A 23816-nucleotide genomic window follows, 5' to 3' on the forward strand; every position below is an offset into this window, starting at 1 on the left:
TCTAAAAATTTAAGTGTTAGCTGTTGTCTTTGTTGGGTACTTGCAGTTTAGAACAGTTTCAATGTCTGCAAAGAGGAGAGACAGAGGAATGCAAGGTGACTTCTAGAGCTGAGGCTTAGAAAAATCAGAAACTGGAAACAAGGAATTAGAGAAAAAAGTTCTGCCATAAAGCTCCAGTCACAGTCCCCATTTCATTAGCCTTTACTTATGAAGAAAAGTTTATGGCATGCTGCAGAGAGATATTCCAGACTGAACTCAGTGGCCACACTGAACATCAGTTCAGCAGGTGAGTCAATCTACTGAGCAAGCTGGAGGAGGAAGCAGGAATACCTTCACTACACACTACCAGGAGATACAAGGACTTGCAAGTGCCTGAAACAAAGGCAATAAATGTCAAGCAAGATCAAGCTTATTGGCACTCAGTGGCACTGAAGAGATACCAACTCTGCTCCCAGCGGCAAAACATTTACTCAGTCCCCTAGTTTTGATTCAGTTTCCTTGGTTATGAGCACCTGGCAAGGGCACTGCAGAGATCAGTCTGCGAATGCTTTTGCATATTAATTTGAAAATACAACATAATTGTTGACTTGTAACTGGTGTAGGTTAGCAGCAACCAAGGAGCAGCCTCTTCTGAGAGTGGGCTGGTCTGTCAGCCAAAGACACCTACCAGAAAGAACCCACCTCTGCCACCAGCCTCAGCTGGAAGCCTCAGTGTAACTCAATGACTGAGTTTGCCTCTCTGCTGCAAAGATGTCCCTCCTTCTCTGTTTAGGATGCTTTGAACTACAGGTGAATGAGATTGAAGCCTGTACAGCTGCTCCTACATTTTGTCTATCTGACAGTAGAATAATCCTCAGGAAGAAAACTTGCAGTAGTTATTAAAGAAATTACAGAGAAGAGAACAAGATGAACTATTTCAAGGTTCCTTCTGGTCTTTTCTATTTGACCTAGAGCCTTTTAATTTCTGTTTAGATTCCTAGATAACAAATTGATCAGTGTTTTATAAGCACCTGAGTAAATGAATTCTTGTTCAAGAATGATGGAAACATTCTCTCTAAAAGTGTCCTGTTAAGAGGAGAAGGCCATAAATCCAGACCCATTTAATGTAGACAGGGCTCCAGTGATGGCTATATTGTATGACCATCCCCCAAAAGTTTATTAAGAAGGTGGCTTGCTGCAGAGAGAGACATGAACAAACACTCAAGTCAGGCAAGTCAGGTCACCTGGTGACGTTTAAGCTCCCAACACTTGTTAATGAACCATCACTATTTTTCTGGCATCCTTTCATTTGGCACTTTGCTGGATTAAGTCAGTATCATACTATGTTGATAACCATCTGTTTATGCTTCAGTTGTGCCTTGAGTCCAGTTTCATACTGTTCTCATGCTATTCCAGATTATATTGCTGCTTATGCTTGTATATGATCTATGGATAAGCAAAAGACTTCTGTCATAAGGGTTATCAGTTGACAGCATTTTAAACAGAAAAAGAACCTCCTAAGCTTATTTATGTATTTTTAAGGATGTGGTTTGTAAACATGCATGGAAACTTAAAGCCATAACAACATTGTGTCCTGATTCAAAATATTCAATCGATAGCTGAGGTGAGGCAAAAGTCTCTGAAGTAAACTGTGCATCCTAGGAAAAAACATTTCTTTAAATGGAAGGGTTTGCAGAATTTGAATATGTGCTTCTGCAGCCTTTTCATGGCTGTTTTTTTCAAAAGAAGCATAATGGAGAACTGTAAAAAATTAATCTTACCTGAAAAAAAAATCTACTTTGCTGTAAGATTTTCTATTATTTTTTTCCTTGAATGACTTCACACCATCACCTTTATCCTAAAAAGATTATTTAAAAATCTCTTTGTGTTTGCCTTTCCATATGATAAGCATATTATAGAAGAAGATGGCTCAGAACAGATACACACGTTACAATACTTCCAATAGCCATCTCCTGGTGAATTTAGAGCCAAATAGTTGCACTTTTAAAAATAACTGTTTTACTAATATGATAAAAAAATGCAAGGTAAATAATTGGCAGACCTCGTAAATGTAAAACATTATCCTCACTCCTCTTTGCTTTCTTCCAGCCCTTCCCCCACTCAAAAAGTACCAGGGTTACCTCACCATTGTAATTTTGGAGTGCTTATTCAGGGCTTATTCATGTGACAGTAAGCAGAGCAAGATGAAACAGCTGGTCTGTAACCAAGGACACAATAAAAGTTATGTCTGGTATTAGTCAGAACAAGATAAGGGGCTTTTGTTCTGTTTTGTTTTATTGAGAATAATTCACCATATACTTATGCATTTGAAACACTTTACCTGCACACTTTACCATTTTACCAAGAAAATTCTTGCCCAACAGCTCACTTAGCACAGCTTGAAAGCTTCAGCCCATATCTCAATCCTAAAACCAGTTGTTCCCCAGATACTCAGACCCCTGATCTGGAAGACATGGATGGGCAGAATGAAGCCCCCATAATTCAAGGGGAAATGCCAGTGACCTGCTTTGTCATCTAGACACACACAGGTCTGTGGGGCCAGGTGGGATCCACCTGAGGGTACTGAGGCAGCTGCCAGAAGAGCTCACTGAGCCACTGCCCATCAGTTACCTGCAGCCCTGGTCACCCAGGAAGGTCTCAGGTGACAGGAACAGGCAAATATGGCACCATCTACAAGGGCCAGGGGGGGATCTGGGGAGCTACAGGCCTGTCATCCTGCCCTTGGTGCTGGGGAAGGTCATGGAGCAACCATCCTGAGTGCCATCACACAACACACACAGGACAACCAGGGGAGCAGGCCCACACAGCATGGGTTTGTGAAAGGCACGCCCTGCTTAACCATCCTCATCTTCTTCTACAACAAAGTGACCTGCTTATTGGATAAAGGATTGGATGAAGGAACGTCTGTGGATGTTTAGCAGAGCTTCTGACACTGTTTCCCACAGCATTCTCATGGAGAAATTGGCTTCTCATGGTGCAGATGCATACACTGGTTGCTAGGTGAAACACTGGGTGCCTGGGCCCAGAGAATGGTGGTGAATGGTGCCACGTCCAGTTGGTGACCAGCCACTAGTGGTGTTCCCCAGGGTTCAGTATTAGGGTCAGACCTATTTCATGTCTTCATCAATTGTCTGGACAAGAGGATCAAGTGCACCACCAGGCAATTTGCAGGCGACAGCAAGTTGGGCAGGAGTGTTGATCTACTGGAGGGTAGGAATGCTTTGCAGAGGGACCTGGACAGGCTGGATTGATGGGCCAGTTATATGGCATTCAGTAAGGTGAAGTGCTGCATTCTGCACTTGCATTACAACAACCCCAGGCAACACTACAGGCTGGGGGAAGAGTGGCTGGGGATGCTGGTTGACAACTAGCTGAATATGATCCAGCAGTCCAGGTGGCCAAGAAGACCAATGGCATCCTGGCCTGCATCAGGAACAGTGCAGCCAGCAGGACCAGGAAAGTGATTGTCTCCCTGTACTTGGCACTAGTGATGCCACACCACAAATCGTGCATCCTGTTCTAGACTCCTCCATACAAGAAGGACATTGAGGGGCTAAAGCACGTCCAGAGAAGGGCAACAAGGCTGGTGAAGGGTCTGGAGCATACGTCTGATGAGGAATGTCTGAAGGAGCTGGACTTGTTCAGCCTGGAGAAAAGAAAATTCAGAGTAGACTTCATTGGTCTCTACAACTCCCTTAAAGGAGGTTGTTGGTGGGTAGAGGTAGGTCTCTTCTCCCAGGGAGCAAGAGGAAATGGCCTCAAGTTCTGCCAAGGGAGGTTTAGATTGGGTATTACAAAAAATATCTTCACCGAAAGGGTCGTCAACCATTGGGACAGGCTGCTCAGGAAAGTGATGGAGTTTCCATCCCTGGAGGTATTTAAAAGACATGTAGATGTGGCACCAGGGGACCTGGTTTAGTGGTGGACTTGGCAGTGCTGGTTGCACTTGATGATTTTAAAGGTTCCAACCTGTATGATTCTGTGATTCTAAATGTTCTTTCTTGAAAATACTACAGGAAAACACTTACTTCTTATAAAATAACACTTCTATATGCATTTTACTCTGAGAATTTTAAAACATGCTACAGAGATTAAGAGAATACTATGAGCTTCACAAATCCCTTGAAAATTATAAAATAAATCAGGCCCACATAAGTTGTCATACCAGATCTGAGCAGTGTCTCATTTAATCCAGCACCCTGCCTCCAATGGGCAAGAACAAAATGTTAAATATAGCATGGCAATGTATTTAACCCTATCAAAGACAGCTGAGAACACATGAAAAACAGTAACCTTAAAGCCTGCTGATTCCAGTTCAAGAAAGAAGGAAAATTATACACACAGGGGTAACTGAGAAGTCTGAGAGTTTCTAGTGCAGCCCCATTGGTTTTGGCCCAAACTCAGAGAGTCCACATGTTTATGTATGCATCTCAGGAAAATAAATGTCATGGTTAACTACTTAGGGAGAATGAGGTATTAGTATCCAAAGATAATTCCCTTCATGAAGGTATTTGTGTGAAACAATTAACTTTTCCCATGTTCTCACATGTTCTTATGCCACCGTGCTGCTGTTGAAATTGTACAGCTCAGTCCCACCTCAGTAGCTAAAAGACTCCTGCTGGTGTCCATGCTTGTGTGTTTTGGTGACATAATGAATTTAAATGCAGACTGGAAATCTCTTTTGGCCCTCCCCCAGTGGTGTTGCTTCTGTCCGGGAGGAAACAAAAACCAGAGCCCTGGCTTCTAGAAGGAAGCAAAAGAGCAAAGTTCATCTGTTTGTTCAGAAAGCTGTTCCTATCCTAGCAATAAAGCAAACCTAACTGATTTTCAGGCAGGCAGGACATCCCAGAAATTTCATTACTTTGCTGAACTGCCTGCTGTCTTATTAATGTTCACCAGACATAGGAAGGGCGGGGTGGAAAAAGGGATAGTTGGCTGAAAAATATCTACTGGACAAACAAAATACATTTTTTTACTTAATATATAAAAAATCCCAACTGGGTAGGAATTCTGTGTTCAGTTTCCTAAGCTTTGTTACATACTTGCTCTGCCACCTGCTGACCTGGCATTCCCCAAGGTTTCAGGAACAGGGACTACATCCGTGAGTTTTTCCAGAAACAAATACTGCATGACTAAGAACAAGCATCCAGCAGCCCAGTGGGCTGCCTGGGTCATACTGTGGCTCTGGAAGACTGCTTGCTTGAATCTTCCTGAACAATCACATTATCACTCCATGCTTTGAAGAATATCAGCCTTGGCCCCGTGCTTCTCAAGAGGTGCTTTTTCTCTTGATGGGTGGGATTCTGCAGCAAGGATTAGCATGCTGGCTCTACCACCTTGGAAGTCAGATATAATGAGGGGAAGTCCCTCAGACTGTCACCACTGCTCCAGCTCCTCCAGGGAAAGAAAGAGTGAAAGTAGATCCAGAAAGAGAATATTCTGGGGATCAAGTGACTGGCTAAAGAACAAATTCTACTTTTTGAAAAAATGAATTGTATCTACTCTGGAAGGAAAAGAGAGGTGTATGTCTGGGGGAAGCAAAGTCAAGTGACATGGGAAGAATACAGAAATGCTGTTGGCCATGGTAGGGGAAAAAATTGTGTGGTCAAAGCGCAACTGGAGGTAAAGCAGGCCAGAACTGTGGGAGATGATAAAAAAGAGCTTTTTCAAATACACTAATGGCAAAAGGCAGTGTACTAATAACATTATCCCATTACAGGATGAGGATTGTCAGCCTCACAAACAGGAATGTGAACAAGGAAGAGGTGTTTAAATGCATTTTTTGCCTCCATCTTCAACATGGATGATGGGCCACGGGTGCCTCTCACCCTGAGCCAGAGGACCATGACTGCGAGAACAATCAGTTCCCAGCTGACCCCGAAATTGTGTGGGATCAGTGGCTTCAGCTGGATCCCTACAAATCTATAGGGCCTGAGGGGACTCATCTGAGGAGCTAGCTGATGTCATCACAAAGCCTCTCTCAATGATTTTCAGCACTCTTGGGATCCTGAGAGGTCCCACCTCTCAGGGTGTTTGACAGGAAGCTGGCAAGCGTTATCCTGATTTTCAAGAAGGCCAAGAAGGAGGACCTAAGAAACTACAGGCCTGTCAGTCTCAATTCAGTGCCTGGTAAAATCATGGAAAAGATTATTCTGCGAAGTACTGAAAAACACCCAGAAGACAACACAGTCATTGATCATAGCCAGCATGGCTCCATAAGGGGAAAGTCCTGTTTGTTGAACCTGATTTCCTTTTACTGCAGGGTAACCCACCCAAAAGATCTAGGAAAGCCAGCTGATGTAATCTTCTTGGACTTCTGCAAAGCGTTCAGTATCCTTCTGGACAAATTGTCCACACCACAGCTAGATAAACACATCATCTGCTTGGTGAGCAACTGGCTCACAGGTCAGGCAGAGTTGTAGTGAACGGAGTGACATGAGAGCAGGGACCTGTCACTAGTGGGGTTCTGCAGGGCTCCAACCTCAGCCCTGTGCTCTTCAACATCTTGATTAATAACTGGGACACAGGATTTGAAGGGATACTAAGTAGAGCTCAGTTTAGATACTAAGCTTAGTGCCAATGGCACTAAATTGTGAAGAGCTGTTGACTCCCTCAAAGGCATGGAGGTCCTGCAAGAGACTCGACAAATTAGAGAGATGGGCAATCACCAACCACATGAAGTTTCTATGGAAACACAGCCTAATCCTTATACAGTATTGATTCTATAAGGTTACAGACGTGGAAAAGCAGGAAAAACTTGGCTTTCAAACTACTTTTCACCCAAATCTCTGGATCAACCATGTGCTTTCAGTAATCTCCTGGGGCAAAATTTCACTTTAAAACCAAGACTACAGATAATCACAGGTTTTTGGTTGTTATTTATTTTTGGTTGGTTGGTTTTGTGGCTTTTTTAAATCTTTGTGTTAAGCTTCCTTTAAAAGTGCTGGCTTTCAAAGCACTGATACCTAATACCTCCTGGCAGAACCACTTTTTGATGACTGAAATGGCATCTCAAGAACTGAGACACCTTTATTCACAGTTCATTTCTGAAAGTGGGTATAAAGCAATTATAAAGGAGGATCTGTATGTAAAATGATGGTAATTTGATTAATACAGTGCTGTGACAGGTAGGGTAACTCTAGACCTTCCTCTAACTGGCAACTGCACGTCTAGCTGAAAAATTTCTATGACTTTAAGAAAAACAAGAATTTATCTGAAAAAAGGATACCAATATCAGCAACAGGAAAATACCTACAGGACATCATGGACATATCCCATTTCAGTCATGAACTGCACAGGTGCATCACTATTTATACCACACTTCTGGTTCAAATTACCTCGGTTTTAATAAGATACACTAACATTTACTTTAAGGTTATTTTCTTCACTGTACCTTTAGTTCCTTTGCTTAATTAAAACAGAATGAGCACATAGCTTCACTTGTAAGCAAGGTGGTGCACCTGATAAATCCAGTCAGGAAGAGAGAAAAACTCTGCTAAGCAGACCATACTTTCTAAGGCTTGAACACAATTTTTCATACATTTGCAATCTATTCCTTCTCAAACAAAATCAGGAAAAACTACATGGTCTTTTTCCTTTTCCCCTTTTCCACTACCAGAGGATTTTTCTTAATCTGTTTTAGCTGACTTTGTGCATCATGAAGTAGCACAGAGCCCAATTTCTGCCCTTTACCCTTTGCCAACTCTACCTCTCATGTAACTCTGAAGTGATCCAGGAAACTTATGAACAGCTTTGTACTTTGCAGAACTTAGTATTTTTGTAGAAAAGGAGAACTCATTAGAGACCAGAATAAGAAGCATAAGAAAATTTCTAAGACCAGCAGCAGTAAGAGCACATTTCTATGCATAGCCTTTAGGAGTACAGAAGATGCCTTTTCTACCTGCATTTGAGACACTTAACCTTCTACCTCGAAGTCCAGAGGACTACTGCTGCTTCAAAGCGCCCACTGCTTGAAGAAACAGGAGTGCTATCCTTCTAATAAATAATTTTCTAATAGAAGCAGATGGCTTCCTCTGCTCTGGCTCTAAAGACTGCAATCTAAAAGCGAGAAATTTTGTGTTGTGACAGTAAACCCAGGAGCACCAATTTGAACACACATGGGTAGTAATGGTATAGGAGTAAGATGGTGCAAACACCACAGAGCAGTTTTTCTGGCAGTTCTCTCCTTTAACTGGCAGAAAATCAATAACATTAAGACTGAGGGTCACAGCCTTTGGAAAGAGTTACATCAGTGCAAAAACAGAACAGACAAAGCCAAAAGAGATTATAACCACAGATATCCCAAGGGACAGATGAAATCATGCATTATGATGTTTCTAAAAACAAAAAAAAGTCATTCCCTCAATCATACCCCAAATGTCTTGTCTCCCAGTTTTTCACAGTTTTTTAAATTAAGAGGTGAAGATTGCAGTAAAAGATGCTGCTATATTTCACTTAAAAGCATAAAGCCTCTCAGTGAAAAGGGTAAATATTCCCCTACTTGCAAGCATACTTCTGGTAAATTGGTATCATACTTACTGCTCAAAGTTAAGCTTGCTGGTGCAGGCAGTAAGCTTCTACTCACAAACAGCAGTCCCAGAAAACAGAATGCTCCCTGTCCTAACAGGCACGGCTGAAATTGGGCACAAAGAGTGGACAGCATGACAGCATAACAACCATGGCACTGAAAAAACTAGGTTTCTACTCCTGTCCTCAAATTCCTGTGCAGGAAAGCTCTTTAAGGATTACCTTTCATCTCCACGATGTAGAATGCATGAAAGGATCAAGAAACTTGTACATTTATACCAACTGTGACTCAGAAAAGCCCATCCTAACACACAGAGGCACTGAAGTGCTGGTCATCTCTTAAAAACAAAGGACACTGACTGACTCCCACCCCAAATAAACAACTGAGCTCTTCAGTACCAAGTTCTCAACACATGTAGCATAACCAGAGAGGCTAAAGGACACAGCCCATCTGACCAAGCACTGCTTAAATTCTCTTTGTTGTTAAATTCTCACCTGTCTTGTTGGCAAGTCATGGTATTGTAGTATGAGCCTGGTGTTGACGCTGTGACTCCATGTGTTCCCAAGGGCTGCAGTCACACAACCAGAATCCCTCTTCCCACTCACAGAAGATTCTGAAGATAAATATGATAGAAACTGCATCAGGACCATGGCACAGAAAAGGGTTCAGCATTGAAACTTCATCAGACATCTCAGATTATTACAAATAGCACTTAAGAGACGGCACTGCTGCATTAGTTTTCTACCTTTCTGATTTATTTATACAACTGGAGTGTTGAGCTCTCCATCTCACCCTCTGGTATCAACGAAAAGTGCCAAGAATTAAACAGATGTTGCAAAGTATTACCTACCTACTTGGAGAGACCAGTATATTTTCTAAATATCTAGGGGTGCACCATGCCTGTGGGAAACTTGCCTATTCCCCTTTAGCTACTCTATCCCCATACAAACCAGCTTTCTCTGGGCACAGAGGAGAGAGAAGCAGGCCAGCAGAGTCACAGTGTATAACAACATGGCAGAAAAGGAATCTAAAGGAGCAGAATGTGCTACCACAATACTCTAACCTAAAAATGAGAATACTGATCCATGCCATCAGACATCTACGCTTTTTCTAAGATTCGCGAAGAAGGCCCCTTAGCTGCAATTACCATTCTGCTGTCTCTGAAATCATTTGAACTTTATATAACCCTGAAGGAAAGTGGACTTCGCTGGAATCAGCAATGACAACACAAAGAAGTGTTTCCAATAATGCCACATGATGCAGCTTGCTTAACTGCCATTGCACTCGAGCTTGCTTAGGCTGAAACCAGAGACCCACACATGCACACGTACACAGGCAGCAAACTTCCACCGGCATAACTCACCAAAGAAGCATCTAACTGGAACCTTCAGTATTAGGAATGCTGTTCTGTTAATTAATCTAACCCACCTCTGTTGGGAAGGTGGACGTGCTAAGAACAATTTATCTTCATCTATGTTTTAGATTTAATTTTCCAGCTGGAGGAGAGAACACACTCAAGTGTTAAAACAGAGTGCTGGGAGGTCTGTGTTTCATTCCCTTAAAATGACACAAAGCAAGTTACTTAATTAGGTTCATTAGGTTCTACAAATTTTTGGGTTTGTGCTAACACCACAAAAGTAAAATGCTATTACTGTACAAGCAGGATAATGGAGAATATAAGACACTGAAGCAGCTGTAAAGTTTTGCAAACCTTTCATGTGGAATAAGCTGCAGTCAACACAGTCCATTCCCTGCCCTGTTAGAAATGGGTAAGAATTGCAAAATTCAGTGTGAGTTCTGGCCGGTGTGGAGGTGATTCCCTCTCAGCTGATGTAACTGTACCCCTGTTTAAAGCTGGGAGCCACCATTCCACACCACCAAAAAGCAATTCACGCACCCTAGTGGGCTCCTCACTACAAAGGGCCAGAACTTCCAGAAGTAGCTAGTGTTGGCATAAAACAGCCACAAAATTCACACCTAAACTTCCCTCAAATCATGTATCTGCTATTAGGTAACAAAAGGAGTAACATCTTGCTGTTGCAATCCTGAGCTAGGCATTTAAGTGGTTAAATGTCTGGAACCCACTACTATTACACTATGGAGATAGCAATTCCTAATTCTGCATTCCTTCAGGCTCAAGACCTGTCCCAAAGTGAACAGAAATGTATAAGGTTTGTGGCAGAACAAGCTAATTGCTGTAATTTATTTTATTTTCTTATACAGGAGAAAGCACACTGTACCATACTGTGTCAGCCCCTATCTGAAGATGGCAAATCCTCTTCTGTAAAGTTATTAAAATTTATGACTTTGGTGCAAAGTAGTTAGTAAACCTGGAGTAAATTACAGCAAAGAGTTTTTGGTGGTAGAAGGTGAAAGAGAATGCCTCACTGGAAAGGTTTCCATTTCATAAGGGATCCTCCTGCAAACTGATGCATTAGGCAGATAGAGAGGTAAAACAAGAAGTGAAGCAAACAGGAGGAAGCAGTGCCAGATTTGCAAAGTTCAAGGGCAGTGACAACATATGCTGCATTCCTTCTTGCTCTAAACACAAAAAGATAGTAAATGTCTCAGAGGAAGGAAAGAGGATATGTTAAGAAAACAGATTTATGTTGAAACATGGCCTTGGAAAAACCTTGGACTTATCTTTTCTGTTATTTCAACCACTACTTAGACATTAATGAACTGGACAAAGGAAGTGGATAAATAACACTGCTCAGAAAGAGCTATTTTTTTTTTCCCAGCATGCATTACCTTGTGCTTCCAAACCCTGATACTTTCATACTTAGAGCCCAAGAAGAAAGCACACTTATAAGACTTTGGTCTCTGCTCCAACCTGAAGCACTGCAGAGTGGTCTGGAGTGCTTACCCATGCTGTGGGGTGGATGATTCCACAGCACCTGCAATGGGCAGCAGTTCCAGTCCCTCTAGTGCACCTAAAGCCAATTCTTACTCCAGTCACTGCTGGCATCATAGTTACTTAATTAGGTTCATTAGGTTCTACAAAGTTTTGAGTTTTGGGTTCAGGACACAGGTGATACAGGGAGTGCAGGGGTTAGGGAAAGTAAGAAAATAGAGCTGACACACAGATAAGAGAAAGGTGACATCTCAGCATACATATGCAGTAAGGGGATGTGTGTTCAGAAGCACAGAGATGGGATCCTAGCATGGGGAAGTGAAGGTGAATGTTAGAAGGCTGGAAGATGATATCTGAACAACTCCCTGCTTTCAGTACCAGGTCCACCTCCAGTAAAATGGGTGATTTCAATTCTTGTAAATGCTCCCTCCTTCCTCACACAAAAAAAAAAAAAAACCCAGCATGAAACTAATCATCAAAGCAGACAGGCCAAGGACTGTATGAGGTGCCTGTTCCACTGTCTGCTGTGAAACTGAACTTCTCAGAGCACTGGCAGAGACACCAGCAGACACTGTATCTGTTCTGGACTGCAAACACAGAGGAGGAACTGGCTGCTTCACTCTCACTGAACAGCTGTCACAAGTGAAAATAAAGCTGCTTGTGGTCTGAGTCAAAAGCAAAGTAAATGCCTCTCGACAACCAGGGGCAAAACAAAGAAGAAAGGGTGACTTCAGCTGAGGCCTGCAGTGCTGCTTGCAGTTGGCTCCAATGCCCAGGAAGGAGCTGTCAGTAGAATTTGGCCACAACACTTGGCCCTACTTACCCATGAGAACTAGATTAATTTTGTTTCTCCCTATCAATGCAATAAAAACAAACTTTCTATAAGTAACTTCCCTGTCACTGAGAGGAATGACACATATAGGCAGGACAGGGAAAGTAATTTTATTTCACCCTCCATTTTTCACTGCACAGAACAGCAGGATTAAAGCTATTCAGCTCAACACTGCTTCTGGAATTACTCTATTATGTCCAACCAGAGCATTGCAAGTACAGATCTAGTCTCAGAGACCTTCTTGTCCTCTGCATATAAGGTGGTACATTTTAGAGACTAAATCCTCATGTAAACAAGTCTCAGTTGTTGATAGTATGTTGGAAGGTGATTTAATCATAAAGACACTTCAGTTCCATTAGTTTCTTATTGTAGGAAAATTTGGACAAAGAGACCAGTATCTTGAATCAAATGAAAAAAACTTCTTAAATCATTTTTTTTTTTTAATGCAAGAAGTCCTTGCCAGCAGAATGCAATTATACTCTTGATTTAAAAAAACCCCCAACGTGTTCCTTGCTGGTATAACTGCACAGAATAATTAGTTCCACCTTGTCCATATTCTCACATATTGATTTTTTTCCTTCCCAGATGGATGTATCATTGCCTTTGGGCAGCTTCATCCCCAGCACTAGGCCCTTTGCAATCTCTGTCAACTGGTAATATTTGAAAATATTTTCTCATCATATGTTAAAAATGGATTGATGAACTAAAGGACAGTAAAATAGCAAAACAGTGAAGCAACAAGTCCCCAGATCTTTCAAATCTTAACATCAAACCATTTTGATTAAAGCCTGGCCTATCAAAAAGAAGGGGAAAAACCCTCTGAAAGTACTAAGAAAAATTTTATAAAGAATTCAGCTACTGAGCTCAACAAAAACAGCACACCATGCAATAAGAATGGAAGTACTTTGCCTCTCACTCAGGCTGTGCCGCTTTCCGGTTCACTGGCAGAGCTCAAAGACCACCACTTTTCACCTGCATTGCATTTAGTCTGTATTTTTGGTGCAGATCTCTAACAATGAGACCAGAAGAAAAGGAAGAAAAAATCCCCTTCAACCCCTAATCTATTTTTCCATCACCACCTACTCAGAAAGTACAAGTATAAAAATACGCAATGGTGGAAAAACCCAACGCACAATAAAAAACAACCCACAGGACAAACTCATCTGTGAAGTAACTAACCACAGCGCTCTTCAAACTCCCACTGCTGGCTTCTGCCATTTTCAGCCCTTCTCCACAGCTTTTTCCTAAGTCAAAAGGTGATTCTGATTCTTACCCCTCAGTGATGACCATCTCACTTTGGACTGCCCAGCTAAGGTATGTCTCAAAGCACACTATTGACTTCATACAGTCTTTTATTATTTAGGACATATAGTGGGAAAAACAGTCGCTGCTGTAAGAAATAAAGCTTGGCCACAAAACTAGCTATGTGTAAATTCTAACTTTTAAAAATGCTTGTGCTCTTCCTTTTATTATGAGAGGTAATCAGGCAGTTTTACTTCTAAAAACCTCCTTGTCTTACATCTTCACAAACTACACCCTCCCCCACCCTCCACTTCCACTTGTGGAAGTAATTATTTCATATTACTTCAAATTTTAATTAAGTAGAAATATTTTACCTGGAACTTGGAATTGTTCAGTAATCAATAACATATAATTTAGTCTTCCTTTTTTTTGTAGCACAGTCATCAAAATATACTGAGCAAACAAAGCAATTAAGCATAAACCCCGACTAAACCCCAGTTAAAAAAAAAAAACACAAGCCCAAAACGTGTTATGTGCTGACTTGAGACTACACTAAACAGGCTGTTTGATTCAGTCGTCATCATCAAGAGACCAAAAATAGACTCCAGGTGCAAAGTTCTGTTGGAGTCAGCAGTGAATGCGACAGAAGGGGAATGAGCTCACTCCTCATTTTGCACAACAGTTTATTTATCTCATATGCCCCAAACAGGTGAGTTCTCACGCTTTTTTGTTTATCATATCTATGTCTTTATGTGTACACACTCCGGGTGGTTTTTACATGGTTAATCAATATTAGATCAAAAATACGGTCCTTTTTGCTGTCTTTTTTTCCAGTCACTTGTTACTTCTATTGCAAAAACTCCTAGAGCTCTCATCTTCAAGATACAAACCACTAGACAAATAGAGAACAAAAAGACAGTTCCTGACCTAAAGATCTTTTCATGAGAACTGCAGATTACAAGTCTCTTAGCTGCTGATGATTATTCTCCACTTACAAAGAACCCTCCCTAAGGGATGAGAAAAAATACACCAAAATACATGACAGGCCAGAAAAACTGTGTATAAATAAGGACTTTGAGTATTCTCCATGAAACATTAGAAACTTTTTCAAATAAGTAATGTTAACCATTATTCTATCCCCCAAAAAATCAGCAGGAACCTTTATACAGCTCAAAATTTAGGAAGGATCCACCAGAGAACTGAAGTGATGCTGGTTAATTTTTAATCCCACACCAGCATGTCTACTGTTATCAGTATGTTTTACACCAGAAGATGTCATTCCCTCATTGAACTCATTGGTGAGTCCATGTCAATTCTCTTCTGAGTTGAGAAAGAGAAATACACATATTTCCTAATGCTGAGACTCCTGCCTAATGACCTAAAAAAGGAATTGACATTAAGAAATGAAAAAATCCAGCTGGTCTGATTTCTTGCCAGACAATCTACCAGCCATGACCAAAACAATCAGGTCTCAGGAGAACTGTGGAGGTGGGAAGACAGCTGGTTGTTTACAGCACCTGAAACAGGGCCCAAATCAGGGAATTGTGGAGCTGAGAGCCTTGGGAACAGATATTTCTTTTCACTGGTGAAAATGTTCTGCCTCTGTTGCCTCTGACACCACACTACAAAGTGGTGAGTTTGCAGCTCTCTATCATTGCTGCAGTGCTACTGCAAATGACAGAACAATTTGGTGGGAGGGATGGTGAGGAACAAGTCGAAGAAAGCAGTTAAGTCAATTCCTTTATGTAACCGAGGATAAATTCTTTACCCCTCAGCTAAACCTCCTTCCCCTCACAGTCATCTTTGAGAAATTCCCTCCTTTTCAAAAATCTAAAATTATACTAATTTACACCACTCTCTCAGCATTCAGAATTCTTTCCCACATTGCTTGCCATTAAAAGTTAAAACAGCTTCTTCTTTTGAACCTCTCCTATGCAGTCACTTCTTCCTGTCTCTCCAAGACCAGAAAATAAAATCACAAACCATTGAGCTAAGGGAGGAAAAAAAAAAAAAAAAAAAAAAAAACAACAAACCCAAACAACCCAGATCTGGAATTTTGCCTGCCTGCACAGATAAAGGATGCATAGGTTGAAAAACAAAGCTTGCCCAATCAAGGCATCTGGCAATGCTAGGGCCCTGTGATCCAGAAAAATGCTTTTAATTATCACCTCACCAATCATGCTACAAGTTATTGCTGTAATTTTTTTGCTCAAGTTCCCTTAGGGAATCAAACAGATGATGATATTAATCAGAAGATATGTAGGAGGGAGGGGGCAGAATGCTAGAATTACATGTGTGTAGGCCCCTTAAGGCTTGAATAAAGAAATGAGATTTAGAATCCCACTGTCAGAGCAACTGAAGCCTTAGCCCTCTGACCTACACAGCCATGGCATTACCCTATCTGATTTTCCCAGGATGGTTTATCTCAGCTGCTAAACTTCATCAGTCTCTGCCAGTGTTTACCCATCATCTGGATTTGTCACTTCCGAACTTTCCAGACGAGAACCAAATAAACCCGCTGTCACACTCACCCCTCCAACATAACAGCCTGAAGCCTGGAAGCCTAAATGGCTGAAGCCCAGAAAGGCAGAACAAAAGCTTATACAGCTGGGGAGAGGAGAGTGAGATACAGCTCTGAAACTGCAGTGAGTTTCAGAATGCAGTGCACAGCAATTCCCACAGTCTACATCTTTTTTTCCATAAAATATGTCTTGGTAAAGAAATGGTGTCACGGCAATTTAGCTCTCATATGCAGGAAACTGTCACAGTGCAGGCAAAAGCAGCAGCACTCCAATCTGCAAATGAACCTTAAATTCAGAGTCACGGTTCAGAAGGGCAATGGGGGTAGGAGGGAGAGAGAGTCCAGTTTCTGTTGCACAACGAGTTCTCCAGCAAAGTGGCCAATAAAAGCACCAGTTAGTACTAACTTACCCAGGATGTTTCTGACACGGTTGCCTATCTCCCTAGGAGTGGGCTGATGGTGTGTGCCTACATGGCAGACAGAAAAGGACAGTAGGTATATGCAAGCTAGTTTTCAATTGCACTGACATCTTCCTTGGTAAATATATTCTGCTAAGAAGCCATAAAGAGCATTGTGCTGCTACAGTTGGATCACTGCCAGCACCTGAATTTGCTCAATTAACACTAGTGCTGACAGTCAGCCTATACTGGGGTGGATTTTCTCAATATACTCAGCATAAAATGTCTAAATGAATCTCAGTTTCTGATCACTGCCTAGTCACATGGCTTTGAACTAGTGAATTAAGTTATATGTCCTTTTCACTCCTGAGCACGGGAGCATTTCAGTAATATCTTTTACTTTTAGTAGTATCTTTCCAAATAATTTTCAGATTTAGTGAGTGATAACTTCTTTATACAGAGAGTTGAAACACGCAATAATTAAAACTCCACAGTGGGGCTGATAACCACAGGGACTATGTTTAAAAATCAGTGTTAAATAGTACTTCAGGTTGAGACTGCAGTTCAAACTGAGCAAACTGCTTTACTTAGCACGACGACCACCACAATTTCTTTGAAAATTCAGCCCTCAGCATTCTTAACAGTGGTCCCATATTTTAAAGTTGCAAGAATTCCCTCTAGGTGTAAATAAAAACAACAATCTCAGAGCTGTAAAGCTTGGATCATGAGCCAGAGTTATCAAAACTGAAATTCCAGAAGGAAGCAATCCTCTTTTAGCCTGCAACATGGAAACAGAGGTCAGCCAAACATTTGGGGGCTAGAGATGACTGTTTGCAAATTACAGCTGTTCACATCTGGAGTTCAGATTTGGCCAAATGCTTAATACTATCAATCACAAAAGCTGAACTGGAAGAATGTTTTGGTTGTATGACTAAGAGCATAAAAGCAAGAAAATAATTAAACATAAAAAACCGCTATGTGCAATTTCAAATCTGCCTTTCAAACACAGAGCAATGGACGCAATTATTTCTCACAATAAGTATCATCATGGTTGACTGTAGCATTTCTTAACTGGTATTTAACCACAAGTCTACATTTGCCAATACAGGTTTCTCTGGCTGTATCTATATCTCAGCACAGAGTGGTTCGTGACACAAGATGAAGGATGCAACCTCTTCTCTGACAAAAGTATATTTTGGGCTGGCCCACCAAACCAAACATAAAGACCCAGCATCTGAGTACTCATAGCACCTTCAAAACTAATGTTAAAGTAGCTTCTGAACACAAATTAGTTGGGCACTTTCACTTTTTTTTATTGCACAGTCAATACACCCATGTACAGAAAATGTGTTCCCTCTCACTATAAGATGTACGACAAAACATTTTAGTACATGCAGACACCACGGGGCTCACTGTTCAGAACTTACTCATCTCGAAAGCTGAAAATACATACATATTTATGTACTTAGGCACACACACAGAGGCAGTTTAAAACATGCAGGATGTTAAAATGACTGATGATTACAGGGGTCTGGCTTCACTCTCTAACTGACACAGATTTTCCAGGAGTTTCCCAGCTATTCAGTCCCTCTCTTCATGGCACAGTCACCATCCTGAAGCAGAGGAGGGAGGTACATGCTCTTTTTTTTTTTTTTTTTCATCTCATTCTCAAAAAGGAATTACTTACTTTATCTGAATTAAGCAAATAAATTCAATTTTGGACAACAACCAAGACTGGAAAATTTCATCCTGATAAGCTTTTCTGACTGAAGACAGAGGGTTAGAAGGGAAACAGTTATACAGCCTTAACTATAGGAGGTTCCTTCCATTTCTGCTATAATGCAAAATATTCCAAGATGTGCCAAATTTTCACGGTAGTCTGCATCAGGCAGTGACAAGACACCAAACTGCTCTGTGGAGACTAATGCATAAATCCAAAATGATCTTTTGACTGCAGTGACTCTTCTCTCCTGAGATGTATTACATTTTTTTAAGTCAGTGAAAAATAAAAAAATTGCAAAATACCACTTTTAATCCTTGGACTACAAAATCATTGAATCCTCCAGAGGCCAGTCGGGGCCAGAAACAATTTTTTTTTTCCCAGATTTGGCGGGGCAGGGGGAGGGCAAAGGGAGAGAGCAAAGAGTGGTTCGTTTCAAATAGCAACATTGTCCAAAAGGGTGAAAGGGAACAGATGGCCATGGAGAATGCAGCCTCAAAGCCCTAAAGAAAAGGGCTATTTTGACAGATCTCGCTGTTTCCTATTCAAGCATGAACACTCTGGCATGGAGAGTTGAGACGATACAAGGAACAACCTCTGTTCCCAGCAACTGACTACGGGCAACTGGCCTCTGAAGCTCTCTGAGAAAAACAACATGAGACAGACAGACAAACAGATATGGCAGCAAGCCCAGATCCCAGCCATCAGGAAAGGGAAAAAAAACCCCAAAAACAAAAAACAAAAAAACCCCTCCAAACATCAGAAAGGCTAGAAACAGCTGCCTTTTCCTGGCTCCAGTGCAGAGCATTAGAAAGAGCCTGTCCAGCCTTTCTCATCTTCCTTTTCGGTAAAAACTTCCCAAAGGGGTCACCCTCAAGCTGCTGGTCTTTGCCCTGAGGGGAGGTGAAAAAGAGGACAGACCAGAGCTCAAGTCTGGCTCAATGAAACCTGCTTCCTTTAATCACAAAGACCTCCCTCCAGCAAACGATTAAGAACTCTAAATATAAAAATGTATAATTAATGCTGGATTTTTGCATGCAAAAAGGCTGAGAAATTTGAAGTTGTGGCTCTCACAGTATCTGTAATTTGTTCGCATAGGATACAGCAGAAACCATTGTATCTGAGGGCAGGGAAAATTGTACCAGCTGTGGGAAACACTGCTAATGTGTGTCCTGACTTTTCTATTAATCTCACCAAGAGAGTGCATCAACAGCTGTTTCATTCACCAGCTCTGGATATGTGCTATCACATAGAGATTTCAGTTTTGAAGGACAGCTTCACATCCACACCCAAAATTTAAAGAGCAACCTATGCCATTAACTGTAACCAGACTTCACTATCTTCAAAGTCCATAGAACAAGGGAGGAATCTCAATTTGTGAATTTCTCTCGGATTTCCTGTATCATTGTTATGCTTAAGCCAGGTACTGCCTGTTTCCCAGCCAGAGCCCGCTGTGGGCAGCAGCACTGAGCAATACCTTCCCTCTCCACTGTAACAGGGACAAGAGCAATGGTAGTTTCACACTACAGCTGCAGGGAGGGAAAGGGGGTATAGGGTATAAACATTAACTATCTTCACAATCCTTCCCTGAGGCAGGGAAGTGCCTATCATCTCAATTTTAATATCCTCCTTTTTAGAAATCATTGAAGGAAAAAAAGATAATAACTGTGGGTGCTCACATGCCAGAGCTCCAAATGAAGAAATGCAAATGCTGCATACTGATCCTATCTGCGCCTTTGTTCCCTCATCTGTGAAATAACATTTGTTTACTTTAGTCAATAAGTAGTAAAAATGTAGAAAAATAGACATCAGGAACAAACCACCTCAACATCCTTAGCAATCCAATTATTATTGAACCCATAGTCTTCTACAATATGTAAATGATTTGTGGGGTTTTGTTGGTTTCACAAAGGATAGCCAATACAGTCAGTTCTAGTTGTAATCATTAATTAGTAACTAAATAGATAGGATCTGACTAGTGGAAGTAGTCAAAAAATAAATAAAATACCTTATTTTAGGTTAAATCAGATAAATTCTGTTTCTTCACTTCTTAACCATGAGCTCCCTAAGACTGAGTAAGTGCTCCAGGCTACACTTATTAAGGGAAACTCAAATGTGGATTATTGGCTAACTATTAAGAAGCATTTAACCTGTGGGTTCAACTTTCTTCCCCATGTTTCCTTGAGTAAAGTCAACCTAGTACCCCACAGTTTTCATTCTGCTTTACTTTTAATATATTGGTCCTTTTAATATATGGTTCACTGCAGGAGTAACCAAAAATGCTCACAAACCAATTCTGTCTTTCACGTTGCAGGACAGGTGGTCCCTCAGTATATTCCCACACATTCCAAATATTTTAAGTGTTCCACATCTGTTGTCTAAAACATTTTTAGTTCCCTGCAAGAACAGTAGGAGATGAAAACAAGAAGTTATATATAACATAGTAACTGACCTTGTATGCCACATGAGCTCTCTGTCATTTCAACAAGATTATAAATTTCAAAAAAGAGCTCAGTCTTAATTCGTTATACTATACAGCTATCTTGCAGAGAAGATAACTTGAGAATTAACTTATGACAGCTGTAATAGCCCAGACAATAAAACTGAATGTAGAGATGACCTTTTTCCACCCCCAAGAATATGCTGATCTACAGGAAATTTTTAACAATTAAAGAATTAAGGTGATTCACACATTTTCTCACTTTACAAACCCCTCTATCTGCTTAAAAAATTCATCAAAACATCTCCCATGTATGTATAAGCAATCTTGGTGGGATTTTTATAGGAGTTTAGTGTTGGCCTACAGCAGGTATGGAAACACTAGATGCTTTTTTCCCCCTACATGAATGAATCTAATCAGTGTACTTTAAAAACATATGGCTGCAAGTATTTCTTCTCACTAAAACAGAGCCACTGGTCAAGATTTGAGGTCAGGAAACCCAAAGCACTAATTGCATCTTACCCAGTAGTCTGCTCATGGAAGGCAGAAAATAACAGCCTGGGCTGTGCTTGGGGGAGGTGGCAAGGGCTTTTGCTCAAAGTGCTGCGAGATGGCAGCAGCTACCAGCAGCTGGGAGTCTTGTTTGCATCTCGGGCAGAGGCTGGCACATCTTGCTGAACCAGCACTGCAGCCCCACTGGGCACCAGCTTGTTACAGCCCGTAACAGGAGAGGGGCCCCTGCTGTGTGGCCAGTGTCATTTCCAGCAAGGTAATGACATTCCTTCAGGGACTTTGCCAGCACAACCGCACCCATCAGTTAGGAAAGCTAACGTCTCATCGTATGAGATACTGGCAGTACAAACGTGATCTCCAAAACCACACAACAGAAATAAGCGCACAGTCTTGTTGCTGCTGTTTTGTTTGTTTTCAATTAAAAAGAAACCTTCTAGTCCGAGTTACACTGAAATGTTACAGGGCATCCCTGTGTGACAGAATTCAAGACTATGCCTCATGGCAAAGGATGCCACTGTGCAGCCATGTTTCAATACTAGAACACAGAGTATATGCCTTAGAACATCCCATGGAGCCAGGACTGAAACTTAGCATTTTAACCAAACTTGCCCCAATTAGTTTTGGAAGAGAGGCTTACTTTATCCAGCCCTAAACCAACACTGCCTGCAAGATACAGTTTCTCAACAGTGCATCATGGCAACATGATGCTGGATATGAATGAGGATATAGACACCTTCACCAAAAGCACAACTGGATATATAGTAACTGGAACAGATCCATGAAGAAGAGGATTTGGGGTTTTTTTGTAAAAGCAAAAAATTCAGACTCATTCATCATAAACTCCACACAGGCTCTGACATCCTCTTACCACTGCAAGAACTGGAAAGACAAGGTTATAGAAAGAGGGACAGCTGTGATGAGGATCATCACTGGGTACCACAGCAGAAGCCAGAGAGATGAGAACTGTGGGAGTTACGCTTCACTTTTAAATCCTACCTTTTGAAAAACGTTTCTGAGGCAGAGATGTTAGCATGCTTAACTGCAAAACAAGAGGCTGCCAATGGCTGAAAGACCACTGAGAAGTTAGAGTAAAATTGCACTCAAAACTGCTGTGTTCATGTAAATGAAAGATGATAACAAAGATTTGCAGGAAGTACTATCTCACACCATCCTAGCCTGGAAATAAACAGTCCTATTAAACACATAAAAATAGTACCATATGCCACGTGAGAAAAACAATGCCCTGGTTTTTTACTTTCACCTAGGAATGGCTACTTGGCTGATGACTATGCCAGTAGCACCCTGCAAGGACCATTCCCTAAGTTGTGACACATTTCTACCCCTTCTATATTACAGTTGCTTTGAACTTCTGAAGATTCATCAACAGAATTAGGGGTGACTTGCTAAGCTTCACATCCAGTGATACGAAGCATGTGTCTGTTTTCCAGCATAACCTAATTGCCATAAAGTAAAGTAACTTCAGTCATTGACCAATTAGGTAATTCCAGGCATTTCTACTTCATACCCTTAGCCCATCTCCTCCAAAATGCAGTACTGTGATTTCACTATCTGTCTTGGAATCAATGAAGTCAACTGACTTTTCCTTCTAGAAAGTAACACCATGGGCAAGCTCATTCAGCCTGATGTGACAAAAGAGACATACAGTGGGAAGATCATCTATTCCGCGAAAGAAAACCAAGGAACTGCTGTTTTTCCCTCTGTTCTGGAGCTACCTATCCTACCTTAGGCATAAACTCTATGATAAACTTTGAAACAATTCAAGTTTCTTCACACTTAGGCTAGGAGCATGTAAAACAAATATCTTGAGTGCTGTGATGGAATACAATCCCTGGGGAACACCACACGTGTTCCTCAAGCAGAACTTGCACCATGGAGCCCTTGACTTTGAAAAGCAAATGAACAAGAACAGTAATTAAAATGCAAATGAACAAGAACAGTAATTAAAAAGTAGAATAATTATGAGACCAACTTTGTTACCAAGTAATAACAAGATTAAAGATAATATACTCTTCATACATAAGAAAGGACTAAATATGGATTAAGTAGTGTGTTAGTGAATGTGGTTAAACAACTTGACCTTCTTGTGAAGCCAGCTTTGAATTTAGCCCTTACATAAGCTCTCATAGGAGCTCTGCACTGGTAGAAGGTTTCTATAACGGACAGAAGGCTATAGGCAGCCTAGGTGAATGGAATGTGAGATTCGGAGCTAACCCACTATAGATAGCAGAGTCATCTCACAGAGCCTTACATCCAAACTCATGCATGAAGTAAAATGTCAACAAAAAGCTGGAGGCCCAAATAACATGGAAAGACTGATTTCCTCCATAAAACAGCATTTGAGGAAGTGGAAAAATCTACTTATTTTCTGCACATTTTCAAGACAGGAGAAAAGGACAAAAGTGTATGTAGAACTGCCCGTTGAGGATGCTGTGTGACAAAATACAACTAGCTTGCCATCAAGGCACAGGAGACCTGGAAAGCACCTAGAGACTGTGACATTTTCTGGATTTTCTTAGAAGAAAGCAGGCATTCTTTTCTGAAGGGCAGTGCCCACAACCATTTTATAGATGCTGGATGGATGCAAGTTAGTGAGAGTTTGGAGAGCCTAGTTTGGTGACATAAGTGTGCTCTACATATTCATTTGCCATATACCTCACATATCCAAAAGCTCTAAACTGAACAAGATTCTTCATTTAATTATCATGCGACAATCATGATAAAAAGAAAACTGTTTGGAAAGTAGTAGTT

General features: G+C 41.2%; 1 protein-coding gene across 3 annotated transcripts in view; it reads right to left on the reverse strand.

Moving 5' to 3' along the window:
- Positions 1-23816, reverse strand: part of RAD51B (RAD51 paralog B) — a 365975-nt gene that overhangs the window by 147466 nt on the left and 194693 nt on the right. For all 3 annotated transcript variants that reach the window (XM_066321378.1, XM_066321379.1, XM_066321377.1), the window contains exon 8: positions 9022-9140. In XM_066321378.1, coding sequence (XP_066177475.1) covers positions 9022-9140 — 119 coding nt within the window. The remainder of the gene's footprint in view (positions 1-9021; positions 9141-23816) is intronic.

This window comes from Sylvia atricapilla, chromosome 6 (assembly GCF_009819655.1).
Source record: "Sylvia atricapilla isolate bSylAtr1 chromosome 6, bSylAtr1.pri, whole genome shotgun sequence".
Taxonomy (NCBI): domain Eukaryota; kingdom Metazoa; phylum Chordata; class Aves; order Passeriformes; family Sylviidae; genus Sylvia; species Sylvia atricapilla.